This window comes from Rana temporaria, chromosome 1 (genome assembly GCF_905171775.1).
Source record: "Rana temporaria chromosome 1, aRanTem1.1, whole genome shotgun sequence".
NCBI classification, from domain to species: Eukaryota; Metazoa; Chordata; class Amphibia; order Anura; family Ranidae; genus Rana; species Rana temporaria.
The window spans coordinates 478,842,298-478,855,242 of NC_053489.1; the positions used below are offsets into that span (position 1 = coordinate 478,842,298).

The following is a 12,945-nucleotide window of genomic DNA, read 5'->3' on the forward strand; positions in this document are numbered from 1 at the left end:
TAGAATGAAATATTAAATATCTTACTTCAGTGATTGTGTACACTGCCTCATATCCTCCTTGAGCTCCTGATCTTTCTCATAGGATTCCAGCAAACTATGTGCTTCATCATGATGGTAACAGTAGATTTTATAGACGTCTTCTAATGGACATTTAATCTCAAGAAATAATTCACCTGTAAAAAGATAAATTAAAATAGGCATGTGGATATTAGATTAGGTACTGCTGTCAGTGTAATCATATCTATTGACAACATAAAGACAAGTCCAATTCATATTTAGAAACAATTTAGTCACTTTCTTAATGTTAGCATGGTAGTTTTAATACATCTGCGTCTGTGTTATATTACCAAGTTGAGGACCTGCAGGACTTTAGTTAAACTAACAGGGCCAGATTCATGAAGAGATACGACGGCGGATCTCCTGATCCGCCGTCGTATCTCTGAGATCCGACGGTCGGATCTATGCGACTGATTCATAAGAATCAGTTCCGCATAGATCTCCCTTAGATCCGACTGGTGTAACTGACTTACACCAGTCGGATCTTAGGCTGCAATCTACCGCCGGCCGCTAGGTGTCGTCGTGGTTTTTTACGCGTCGGATATGCAAATGAGGAGAACCGCCGATTCAAGTCCGAACGCCTGCCTGTCGCTTTTTTTTTACGTCGTTTGCGTTCGGCTTTTTCCGGCGGATAGTTACCCCTGCTATATGAGGGGTAGCTAATGTTAAGTATGGGCGTTGTTGCCGCGCCGAGATTCAAATTTTTACGTCGTTTGCGTAAGTCGATCGGGAATACGGATTGGCATAATTTCGCCGGCGGCGCATGCGCAGTTAAATCTGCGCGGGAACATGCCTGATTTAAATTGTACACTTTCCCTAGCCGCGGAATTTGAATTCCGCCGGGGGAGTTACGATCCGACGGTGCAATTTTCGAGGTAAGTGCTTTGTGAATACTGCACTGGCCTCGCTAAATTGCACCAGCGGATCGTAAATCACATAGATTACGCGGATCTAAATCTCTGCTAATCTATGTGAATCTAGCCCACAGGGTATACAAAATACTTCCTACAGCATCCTCCCCAGTTGGTAGGAACCATTGTTACTTTAAAGTGGTTGTAAACCCTTACAACTCACTTTATGCTACAGGTAAGCCTATAATAAGGCTTACCTGTAGCTACCCCGGATATCTCCTAAACCTGCACGGTTTAGGAGATATCCCTCTCTATCTGCATGTGCCAAAGTCATCCGCACATGTGCACTGAAGCAACGGCACGTCGTGCTGTTGCTTCAGTTAGACTGTGCCATTACCTGCGGCTCCCAATCACAGTGCTGGAGCCCACTATACCCGGAAGTAACTCCGGGAGCAATGTCGCCAGCCAGAGCGGTAAACGAGGACCACTGCGGGGGCTTCGATCTGAGGTAAGTAATACATAATGAGCTAGTATGCTATGCTTTTTTTTGTTTTTTGTTTCTAGGGTTTACAACCACTTTAACATCCAAGGTTCTGATCAGTATAATAAAAAAGACACTGGCAGCATATCCTGCTTTAGTTATGAATGAAGAGCTTGTTACACCACTTATTGATAGCAATATTGTAATGATTTTGTTACATTTAGTTAGCTGCATCAAACCTATAGGTTTAAAATAATAAACTGAGGGGCAGATCCATGTAGATCGACGCTTCTCTCCGCCGGGCGTAGCGTATCTAAGATACACTACGCCACCGTAACTTTTTTTTTTTCGAATCCTCAAAGAATTTGTGCCGTAAGTTACAGCGGCGTAGTGTATCTTTGGCGGCGTAAGGGCGCGGAATTCAAATAGATGTGATGGGGGCGTGTTTTATGTAAATACGTTGTGACCCGACGTAAACAATGTGGGGGTATCCCAGTGCGCATGCTCGAAATTAAACCGGAACAAGCCAATGCTTACGACGGTGACGTCATTCTACGCAAATCCCTATTCGCGAACGGCTTACGCTAACGACGTAAAAAAATCAAAATTCAACGCGGGAACGACGGCCATACTTAACATTGAGTACACCTCATAATAGCAGGGGTAACTATACGCCGGAAAAAGCCGAACGCAAACGGCGTAAAAAAATGCGCCGGACGTGCGTTCGTGGATCGCCGTAACTAGCTAATTTGCATACTCAACGCGGAATTCGACGGAAACGCCACCTAGCGGCCGGCGGAAAAAATGCACCTAAGATCGGACAGCGTACTAAGACGTACGCCTGCCGGATCGATCCCAGATGCCGTCGTATCTTGTTTTGTAGATACAAAACAAAGATATGACGTGGGAACTTTAAAATTACACGGTGTATCAATAGATAGGCCGGCGTAATTCTTTTGTGGATCTGCCCCTTAATTTCTATTTAGCCCCTCATTACCTTTTTTTTCTCTAATTAACATCTTCCTTTTTTAGTGTGTCTATATTGCTATTTTCTTTTTTTCATGTTTTTATTTACTGCATTCATTGTTTTTTTATTGTTTTTTGTCCAAAAAAACAAGTTTATTAATCAAAATTTTACACCTACAGTCCAAAGTACCACAATCTTATCAAATATAGCAAACACATACAAGGCCATAAACAATACAGCACTGTAATTAAACAGGGATCAACATTCAGCCAACCACCACACCACCCCCTGGCCCCCATCTGCGCCAGGTCAACCCGCCCCCCATACACCAGTGCGCGCCCTTCATTGTTTTTTTTAGTGATACATTTATAAAAACACGCCAAATTAAAAAAGCATTTTGTTAATTTGTAATACACCGCACCATTCCTTTTTTAAAAACATAGGACCAGATTCACAGAGGAAATACGCCGGAGTATCTACTGATACTCTGGCGTATTTTCAAATTTGCCGCGTCGTATCTTTAGTTTGAATCCTCAAACCAAGATACGACGGCTTTTGGCTTCGATCCGACAGGCGTACGGCTTCGTACGCCTTCGGATCATAGGTGTAATTCTTCTGAGCCCACTGGGTGGAGTTTGCGTCATATTTCCGTGTCGGGTATGCTAATTAGCTGTTTACGGCGATCCACGAAGGTACGCGCGTTCGTCACATTCTCTTACGTCGTCGCTAGTTGGCTTTTCCCGGCGTAAAGTTACAGCTGCTATTTCATGGCTTATATTTAGACTGCCCATGTTAAAGTATGACCGTCGTTCCCGCGTCAAATTTTAATTATTATTTTTTTTTGAGTAAGTCGTCCGTGAATAGGAAAGGACGTAACGCACGTCGCCGTTCAAAAGATTACGTCGGTGCGACGTCATTTCGCGCAGAGCACGGCGGGAAATTTCAAATCGGAGCATGCGCAGTACGTTCGGTGTGGGAACGCGCCTAATTTAAATGATACACGCCCCATTTGAATTAGGCGGGCTTGAGCCGGACGGATTTACGCTACGCTGCCGCAAGTTTACAGGCAAGTGCTTTGTGAATCAAGCACTTGCGCTTAAAACTTGCGGCGGTGTAACGTAAATGACATACGTTACGCCGCCGCACTTCTATGTGAATCTGGCCCAGGATCTTCTACATTCCAGTAACTCGCTGCTCTGCTTTCAAATATCAAATGTACTCGTCGCTCCTTTAGGATGGCTGAAAAATGATTGCTAAGACTACTCTGCTCTTTACCTATTTAGATTGAGGAGCTATTTAGAATGGATAAAAACGATAGTGGGCTGAAGCAACTGTCTGCACAAAAAGGTGTACTTTATAACATGTTTCTATATACCAAATAACACAAAAAAAGTCCCTTTCAGATTATGAAAGATTTAAACGAAACGAATTAAAGTCACAAAGCAAAACAGCAGTAATGGAAACAAGCATTTCCTGAAAATGTGACTAGATCTGGAATATTGAAGTTAAACCTATTCATTGAGTCACTGCCCTGGACCTAGAATGCAGCACCTGGTTTCCATCACAATCGAGGCAAACAAATACTTTGCTTAGTGAAATTACATTGTGTGCCAATGAGTATAGTACATGATGCCCCCTTACCTCTGCTCATTTAGTAAAGAAGAATGATCTGCCTTTAACTTTCCTATTCTTTTTAAGATTTGAACTAGACTGAGATCTATACTCCTATTGTAATGATCTGCTTTGATCATTTACAGTTCAATTCTAGTAAATTGAAGGACCTTTATTTATGTGGTACAGGCTAGTGCTTTAATACTTTTCTTATACTGCTTTGCTTATTAGTCTATTGTACAAAAAAAAGGAAGGAACACCTGTTATCTGTGTTGTCATTGTGGGAAAGTATGTGTTCTGACATTATTTTGGAAGAGGTAGTCTATGCATTTACTAAAATAAAATATGAAATATTCTATCAACCACTTTATGCATGCACAGCTTGCATGACTTTAACCCACATGGTGACTAACTCTTGATGCATAGGGAAGACACTGATATTTTCATTAAATATAGTATGTTATCTGTTGCATCCTTCCTTTCTTCCTTTTCCTTTCAGTCTGCATAAACAGGAAAGCTCTGGCTTAACATGAGTAATCCTATATTATGTGGCTCATTCAGAATTTATGGTGCAATTTCCACATGCACCAGATCACTGAGTCCATTGAGACATCTGTTCAATACTACTGGGCTTCAAAGAGTTGAGAATTCATACTTGAGCAGTTAGCACTGACCTGGTGCACAGAAATCAGCCTTTCTAAACATTAGGGGCCAGATTCACATAGAGATACGACGGTGTATCTCCTGATACGCCGTCGTATCTCTGAGTTTCGTCGGTCGTATCTATGCGACTGATTCATAGAATCAGTTACGCATAGATATGCCTAAGATCCGACAGGTGTAACTGTGTTACACCGTCGGATCTTAGGATGCAATTCCAGGCCGGCCGCTAGGTGGCGTTTCGGTTTATTTACGTGACGAATATGCAAATGAGGAGATACGCCGATTGAGAAACGAACGACCGCCCGGCGCTTTTTTTTTAACGTCGTTTGTGTTCGGCTTTTTACGGCAGATAGTTACCCCTGGGTCTATGAGGCGCAGCCAATGTTAAGTATGGCCGTCGTTCCCGTGTCGCGATTTAAAAATGTTACGTTGTTTGCGTAACTTGTCCGTGAATGGGGCTGGACGCCATTTACGTTCACGTCGAAACCAATGACGTCCTTGCAACGTCATTTAGCGCAATGCACACTGGGTAAATTTGCGGACGGCGCATGCGCTATTCGATCGGCGCGGGAACGCGCCTGATTTGAATAGTACACTCCTCCTAGCCGCGGAATTTGAATTCCGCCGGGGGATTTACGATACGCCGCCGCAAGTTTTGAGGTAAGTGCTTTGTGAATTACCCACTTGCCTCAAAAACTTGCGGCGGCGGATCTTAAATCACATAGGTTACGCGGATCTAAAGATATGCTAACCTATGTGAATCTGGCCCTAGGTGTGTTTTAACTTGCAAATGTGATTTTTTTTTTTGGTTGTTCTGTGAAATCATTTGTACTACATTTGTATAAAAAGTACACAATTATTTTTATGCTGTGATGTTTTCATCACAAAAAAAACAAGGAGAAGATCTTTTTTTTGTCGAAGAATGTACACATATATTTTTAATTTCAGGTTAGAGACACATTAATTTAAGATAAACTTAAAGTAGACCTATAGGCAATCTTTCTTCCATTTTGGATAGAGTAAGGGAGGGTTATAACCCCTGTAAGATTTTTTTCCATCATCTGTGTCCCATTGCAGGGATTTCCCTTCACTTCCTGTTCCATAGTCAAACAGGAAGTAATAGGAAACACTTGTAAATTGAAGGAATTCTTTGAGGACCTAAATACAAAGAATAGAGCCGGCGACTCCAAACATCCTTGTTGCTTCTTTATTGGTGCATAAAAAAGTGAGTTAAAATATACAGGGGCTCACGCATTCCGGCTTACAAGCTTTGATCACAGCACTATTTTCAAGTTTGAAAACAGAACATATATACTATTTGCCAAACCACAACTTCCAATTAATTATCTCATTGAAACAACAATTAAGAGACACCTAAAACAGAAGGTGAGGTGTAGCACTTGGCAATACAAACATGGAAAATACTTTTCTAGTAATGGATGTATGTTCATACACATTTTTTCCTTGGGCACCCCCAGGTCACCAGAACTAGCGTCCCCATTGGAAGATTTATTACTTTTCTGGGCACAACCCACAATTTGGGATTTTCTTTTACTTTCACTTTCTGTTTTAATCGTTTTTTATTATTATGTTTGAAGAAAACAAGAAGTAAATGATCTCTTAACAGCGTTGCGAACAGTCCTCACTTGCTCTGTACATGTAACAAAATTGGTACATAAATCAGGAGGTATGGGGGGGGGGGGACAAAAAAAAATTGGCAATCGGATTAGGCCTTCCACAAGGCCACAAATGGGTACATGGGCATAAGCATATAAAAACAGAGAGAGTTTTCATTGAGCTATAGACTAAGTATGAGACGTCAATAACGTCATAAACATTGGAAGCTGGCCGTTCAGACAATTATCCAAATAATCAGGGTATGAAAATAAGATAAATAAGGATCTTGAGATCGTGATCTCACTAAAGTGTAGTCACTGTAAAAAGGCCCAAAAATCTAGAAAGCCCTTCCCCAGTGACTTCAGATTCCAGAAAACCATCCATTGCCCAGCAACACGATGGTCCCACATTAGGGACTCTTAACCCCCGAGTGCAAACATGAGCAACTAAAATTGATACTTTTTACTCCACTTTGCTTGTGCAATAATATACTGGAACAGCACTCCTTGTGTTGGAATTTGTGTTGTTACTCATTTGGTCTTATTAGTTTTAGAGCAGACCGGTTCTCAACATTTTTCTCACAGGCATCTTTGTTCACAATCATGCGCCTGGCTCTCTGATCATCTATAGATGTGCACATATACCACTGGGTGTCTGAGTTTTAGACCTGAGGCCAATTTAGTAAAATGACAGTATAGAAAGGTATACTTTAAACTGAGCATGTCACTGTGCTACTACACTCTGTGGATCTTTAAAGATGAGCAGCACTGGTGGTGTCCACTTGACCACTATCCTCCTTCCCTGCTGAGCTACCGTGTTTCCCCGAAAATAAGCCCGGGTCTTATATTAATTTTGGCAATCAAAAACACAGTAGGGCTTATTTTCGGGGTAGGGCTTACCATTTCTCACACGCTGTCTTCTTGCCCCCTCTCCCTGCCTGGCAGGAATCCCCAGTGTGAAGTGAATCAAACACAGTTGTAAACTCCAAGAATCCTTTCATTTACAGCAGAATATCATGAAAAAGGTCTGTGTTTCTGTGTCACATACCTTCTTACAGTGCCACTGGGCGCTTCCATAGACAGCTGGAGCTCTCTCCCACGATCCAAGCATTGCAGAGGGAGGGGAGGCAGACATCCCCCACCGACAGGCAGGAAAATAAAACATCAGCTAAGCGCCCCTTGGCGCCTTCCATAGCCCACTGCGATCCAGCTTTGCAGAGGGAGGGGGGCCTGAGATCCCTGCTGACAAGCAGGTGAAGAAAACATCATCTGAGTGCCCCTCGGCGCTTCCATAGCCCACCGCGAACCAGCATTACAGAGAGAAGGGGGCGGAGATCCCCCCACTGACAAGCAGGAGAAAGAGATCAGCTGAGTGCTCCTCTGCACTTTCATAGCCTGCGGCGATCCAAGCATTGCAGAGGGAGGGAAGGCGAGATCCACTGCTGACAGGAAGGGGAAGAGGAGGAGATAAGCTGAACGCCGAGTGTCACTGTATACCGAAGGTATTTGACTACAGATTAGATTACAGAAACACACACGCTAGGGCTTATTTTCAGGGTAGGGCTTATATTGCAGCCCTCCTTTAAAATTGGGGTAGGTCTTATTTTCGGGGTAGGTCTTACTTTCAGGGAAACGCGGTAGGTTAAGTGTTGCTTTTTATGTGAGGCCACATGCTAGAGATCCCTAGGAACAGTTAGATCATGTCTGCTCCTTCAAACACCCTATTGTCTATGGATGTCCTTACTAACCTATAACTTGAAGCTCCTGGTCCACATTGGTCGTGGCTTCTTCCAGCAAGGACACCAGCGTGGCTGAAATTTGACAGACAGACTCAATGTTGCTGAAGAGAGTATCCACATCAAAGCGGTCTGACTGTATGAACACAAGCAATAAATAGGTTAATCAAAGTGCCTGACCATATTAAAGGTTTCTCATAGTACAACAGGCATGAAGACCTCTGACAGTTGCAAAATATGGATGGCTTCGGCCAGATATAGTGACAATTTCATGACTATGGTGGGCATCAGACAGTCCTGACTGGCAGATCTTAAAGGAAATAGAAAACGTTCCTGTCTGAGGTATTGCTATTGTTTCCAAATAAGCCAGTACTACAAGTGTCTGGTGCAGACTCTACCACAAACGCCATAGAATTAACCTGCCAAATCAGCTAAGCTGAGTGTACTTGTTTATAGAGCTGCTGGTCGAGAGACAACCCAGAGAGAGGAGAAATCATATTTGCATTTTCGTTTCCCACTAATATCAATGATCAAACTTTCTGACATGTGGTAGGGCTACATGTTCGTTAAAGGAAAGAGAAAACATCAATGACAAAAATTTCTGATGGCTCGAAGCAGTACTGTATTTATCGGCGTATATCGCGCACTATTTTCCCCTTAAAATAAGGAGATAATCGTGGGTGCGCGATATACGCCGATAGCCGCTTCCCGCGCTCAGTTTGAAATCCTGCGCCGACATATACCGAGTGCAGTACACTCGGGTACATTCGGCCAGGCTCGGCTTTGCTCGTACTCACGCATAAACGTCTCCAGAGTGTGAGCACGAGCGACGCAGAGCCTTGCCGAATGTACCCGAGTGTACTGCACTCGGTATATGTCGGCGGAGGCGTTCGAACTGAGCGCGGGAAGCGGGGACTCGACTTGAGGTGCACGCTGGAGAAGCCAGGAGGACACCATCGAGGCCGCAGACGGAGGCCGGACCGGACGATGGACGCTGGGAAGACACCAAAACTGTAAGTAATGAAATCATATAAGATTTTTTTTTACAGGTATTTCGGGGGCAAATTTAGGGGTGCGCGGTATATGCGGGAGCCTGTTATACCGCGATAAATACGGTAGTTATTGTCCCCTAGATAAGATCTATATGATTTACTTTTTATTAAATTGTGAACTATGGCTAATTTTTAAAAACACAAGGGATCTTCAAAAAGTTTTCGCTCTTTTTTTAACTCTTTTTATTAAGAGTTTCAAAAACAAATTACTGGTACATCACTTTTTTAAATAGTAAACCTTCCTTTTTAATGCATTTTCCCCAGCATTGTACCAACTTTTTAATGCCCTCAGCATAAAATGTTTTTGGTTGAGCGCGTAACCACTGATGCACCGCTGCTTTTACATCATCATCTCGGCACACCTTCTGCCCACAAAAAGCGTATATGACAACGCTATTCCTCTTTGGTTCAATTTATACGTTTCATAGCCATCTTCACCACTGTGTGGCAACTCTTCTAAACAGCAAGGTCAGCTGGCTTGCCAGACAGGTTAGTCACATGACACAACCAATTACTACTCCTCCCTCCTTCACCGTTTCCAACAAAAATATAAAAGTGCGGAAACTTTTTGAAGACTGCTCGTATATATGTAAATAGGGCCTGTATGCAGTCACAAGCTATTCAAAGGTGTTCGTAAAAATACTTTGGCCCGGATTCACAAAGCACTTACGCCATCGTATCTACAGATACGCCGCGTAAGTGCAAATATGCGCCGTCGTATCTGTGCGCTGTGCCCACAAAACTAGATACGCCTGAAAATAGGCTTTCTCCGACCGACGTAACTCGTCTACGCCGGCGTATCGTGGGCGCATATTTAGGCTGGACGCATGTGGTGCTCCCATTGATTTTCTATGCACATATGCAAATGAGGGAGTTACGCCGATTCACGAACGTACTTGCGCCCGGCGCATAATATACGCGGTTTGCGTAAGTCGTACGTCCGGCATAAAGTTATTCCCCATATATGAGGTGCAACCCATGCAAAGGTATGGACCAGGGAACACAAGCCGTCGTATTTTACGTCGTTTACGTTGTACGTGAATATGGCTGGGCGAAGGTTACGTTCACACCGTAGGCAGTGATCCGTCGTATCTTAGGCATTCGTTCCGACGTGATTCTGAGCATGCGCATTGGGATGCGTCCACGGGACGGCGCATGCGCCGTTCGTTATTCGTATCTATCTGGCGCTTGGCCCATCATTTGCATGGGGTCACGCCTCATTAGCATGGCTCACGCCCACTTCCACTTACGACGAGTAACGTCTAAGAAACCGAGCGCAGATTTGGCAGCACTGGCTTTGTGAATCCAGTGCTTGCCTCTCTGTGCTGCGCCGGCGTAGCGTAAATAAGATACGCTACGGCAGCATAAATATGCGCCAATGTATGTGAATCCGGGCCTTTATTTTTAAAAACACCTACAGAATGCTCGTAACCAGGGGCAGGAGGAGTCAATATTTTACTACAAAGTATATAATAATGATATGAACTGTCTAGTCACTGCAAATGCCCTATAGTTCTACTTCAAAGATAAAACTGAACTTTAACCAAGCTCAAAGGTGAGTATTTATTTGCTTTAAGAGATCCATTTAACAGCTACCATAACTATATTAAATTGATAATTCTTCAGGTTTCTCTGATCTATATAAACGCACGCAAAAACAAATACAATTTACGAATGAGTGCATATTTAGGTGTGTATATGATCAGACACACATGTACACTGACACACACACACACACACTGTCACTGTTCAAGTTACTACGCTCTGTGGGTCACATTACAGTCAAATGAAACCATAGAAGTTGCCTTTTGTACTAATTTCCATGTTACACGGATCAGCAAATAGATGATGTCACCAGCAATAATATGGAAGTCATCCAAGTTGAACTTTCCCTACTCGTAATGTGGATGAAGAAACAAATCTTTCATCCAATTTAGCAAAGAATAAAACTACCCCTGTGTTGAAGGAATGTATGTTGTGATGGAATATTTGGGTCCTAGATGCCTGCTATCACTATTAAGCAATTAATTCCTTGTACACACGATCAGATTTTCCAACACAAATTGTTTGTTGACAGACTGTTTGTACGCTCCATCGGACAATTGTTGACGGATTTTCCGTGGAAAAATGTTGAATGGCAGGCTTTGAAATTTTCCGTTGACAACGGTCTGTTGTCAGATTTTCCGATTGTGTGTACAGTACAAAGTATAAACACGCATGCTCGGAATCATGGCTCACCAAACACAACATTAGCAGAAGGTGCCCAAAGGGTGTCGCTCAAGAGCTGAAAAAACACGTAGTACGTCTAGTACGTCACTACGTTTGTGTTTGTTGGCCGACAATTGTGTGCCGTTTGTATGCAAGACAAAATCCAGTCCGACGCTTTGTCTGCGGAAAATCCGATTGTGTGTATGAGGCTTAAGACTTAATCGAAGAAAAATCTCTTGTGCAGTGTCTCTTGTCACATGTCTCTTTTCTTTGGTTCATTGTAATCCACATAACTTAATATCTAAGATGATGTCAATTACTGGAATCTAAACTCCTGACCAATATCAATGGGTATTATCAATTCTTAAATGGTACAGGAGGTAAAGTGCAATGAGCTGTTACCTATAATAACCAATCATATTTCTCTTTATTGTTCCCAGTCTAATGTAAGACTTCTGATCTCATTTTGTATGGTTCATGAACTTTGCTCTTCCACTTACTGAATACACCTGTTACAGTACACATTACTACAATATTCATAATGGAAAAGGAGGAACAAAGTGATTTTGTAAATGAATAACCATGTGATTCAGCATTTTTAGGCCCCGTACACACGAGGAGACATGTCCGATGAAAACGGTCCGCGGACCGTTTTCATCGGACATGTCTCCTGGGAGCTTTTGGTCTGATGTGTGTACACACCATCAGACCAAAATCCCCGCGGACAGAGAACGCAGTGACGTAGAAGACACAGACGTTCTCAAACACGGAAGTGCAATGCTTCCACGCATGCGTCGAATCAATTCGACGCATGCGCGGGATTTCGGGACGCTGGTTACACGTCATAACCAGCGGACATGTCCGATTAGGTGTACTTACCATCGGACATGTCTGACGGACATGTTTCCAGCGGACAAGTTTCTTAGCTTGCTAAGAAACTTTTGTCCGCTGGAAACCTGTCCACTAGGCCGTACACACGGTCGGACATGTCCGTGGAAACTGGTCCGTGGACCAGTTTCAGCGGACATGTTCGACCGTGTGTACGCCGCCTTAGAAAACAAATTGTGCCTCACACAATATTGCGGGTCCAGAATAATGGTGGCAACATACTGTATAATGCACTGGGTAACATAATTATTCTTTAATGTTTGCTAGGTCATCAGAAGCCTTACGAAGCACGGGAATAACATAAGGAGACTGATAATGTACAGGGCAGATTTGTAAAAGACTTCAGGGAGTATCTAGCATGCCCATTTAATTGATAATGCAATTTACCTAATTCTAGGCAATACTGTATATCACAAAGTACAATTTGGTACTAAAATGGGAAAATAATTCTGTGCCTTAAAGCATTTGTTACCCCAACACTTGATATTCCTGATATGTGCCTGCTGTACCATGTACTTGTATGAAGAGGTATCATGCTGTCGTTGTATTGCTCCCATTATGTGAAATCCCTGGTGTTCCTGACAGTCCTTCTGCTTTCCTATTAAAAACTGGCCACACTCAGCAGGAGAGCACACCATGGTCAGTTCTCTAGCTGTGCTCTCCTCCAATGATCAGACTTGTCCTGACACACCTCGTTGCACAACTATTTACTGGGAAGCTCAGTGTACTGTTGCTTCTCCTCCCCCCAGCTATTATGCAGCTAAGAACATGTGATTACTTATAAAAAAGGGAAAAGGTATTTATAATGTTTTTTT

The 12,945-nt window shown here is 43.0% G+C and overlaps 1 protein-coding gene across 1 annotated transcript in view; it reads right to left on the reverse strand.

The window, feature by feature from the left end:
* ARHGEF38 (Rho guanine nucleotide exchange factor 38) overlaps positions 1-12,945 on the reverse strand; it is a 139,469-nt gene that overhangs the window by 71,097 nt on the left and 55,427 nt on the right. Inside the window, exons 3-4 of the mRNA XM_040329693.1 lie at positions 7,995-8,118; positions 26-173 (exon numbers count right to left, since the gene is read on the reverse strand). Of these exons, the coding sequence (XP_040185627.1) occupies positions 26-173; positions 7,995-8,118 (272 nt within the window). The remainder of the gene's footprint in view (positions 1-25; positions 174-7,994; positions 8,119-12,945) is intronic.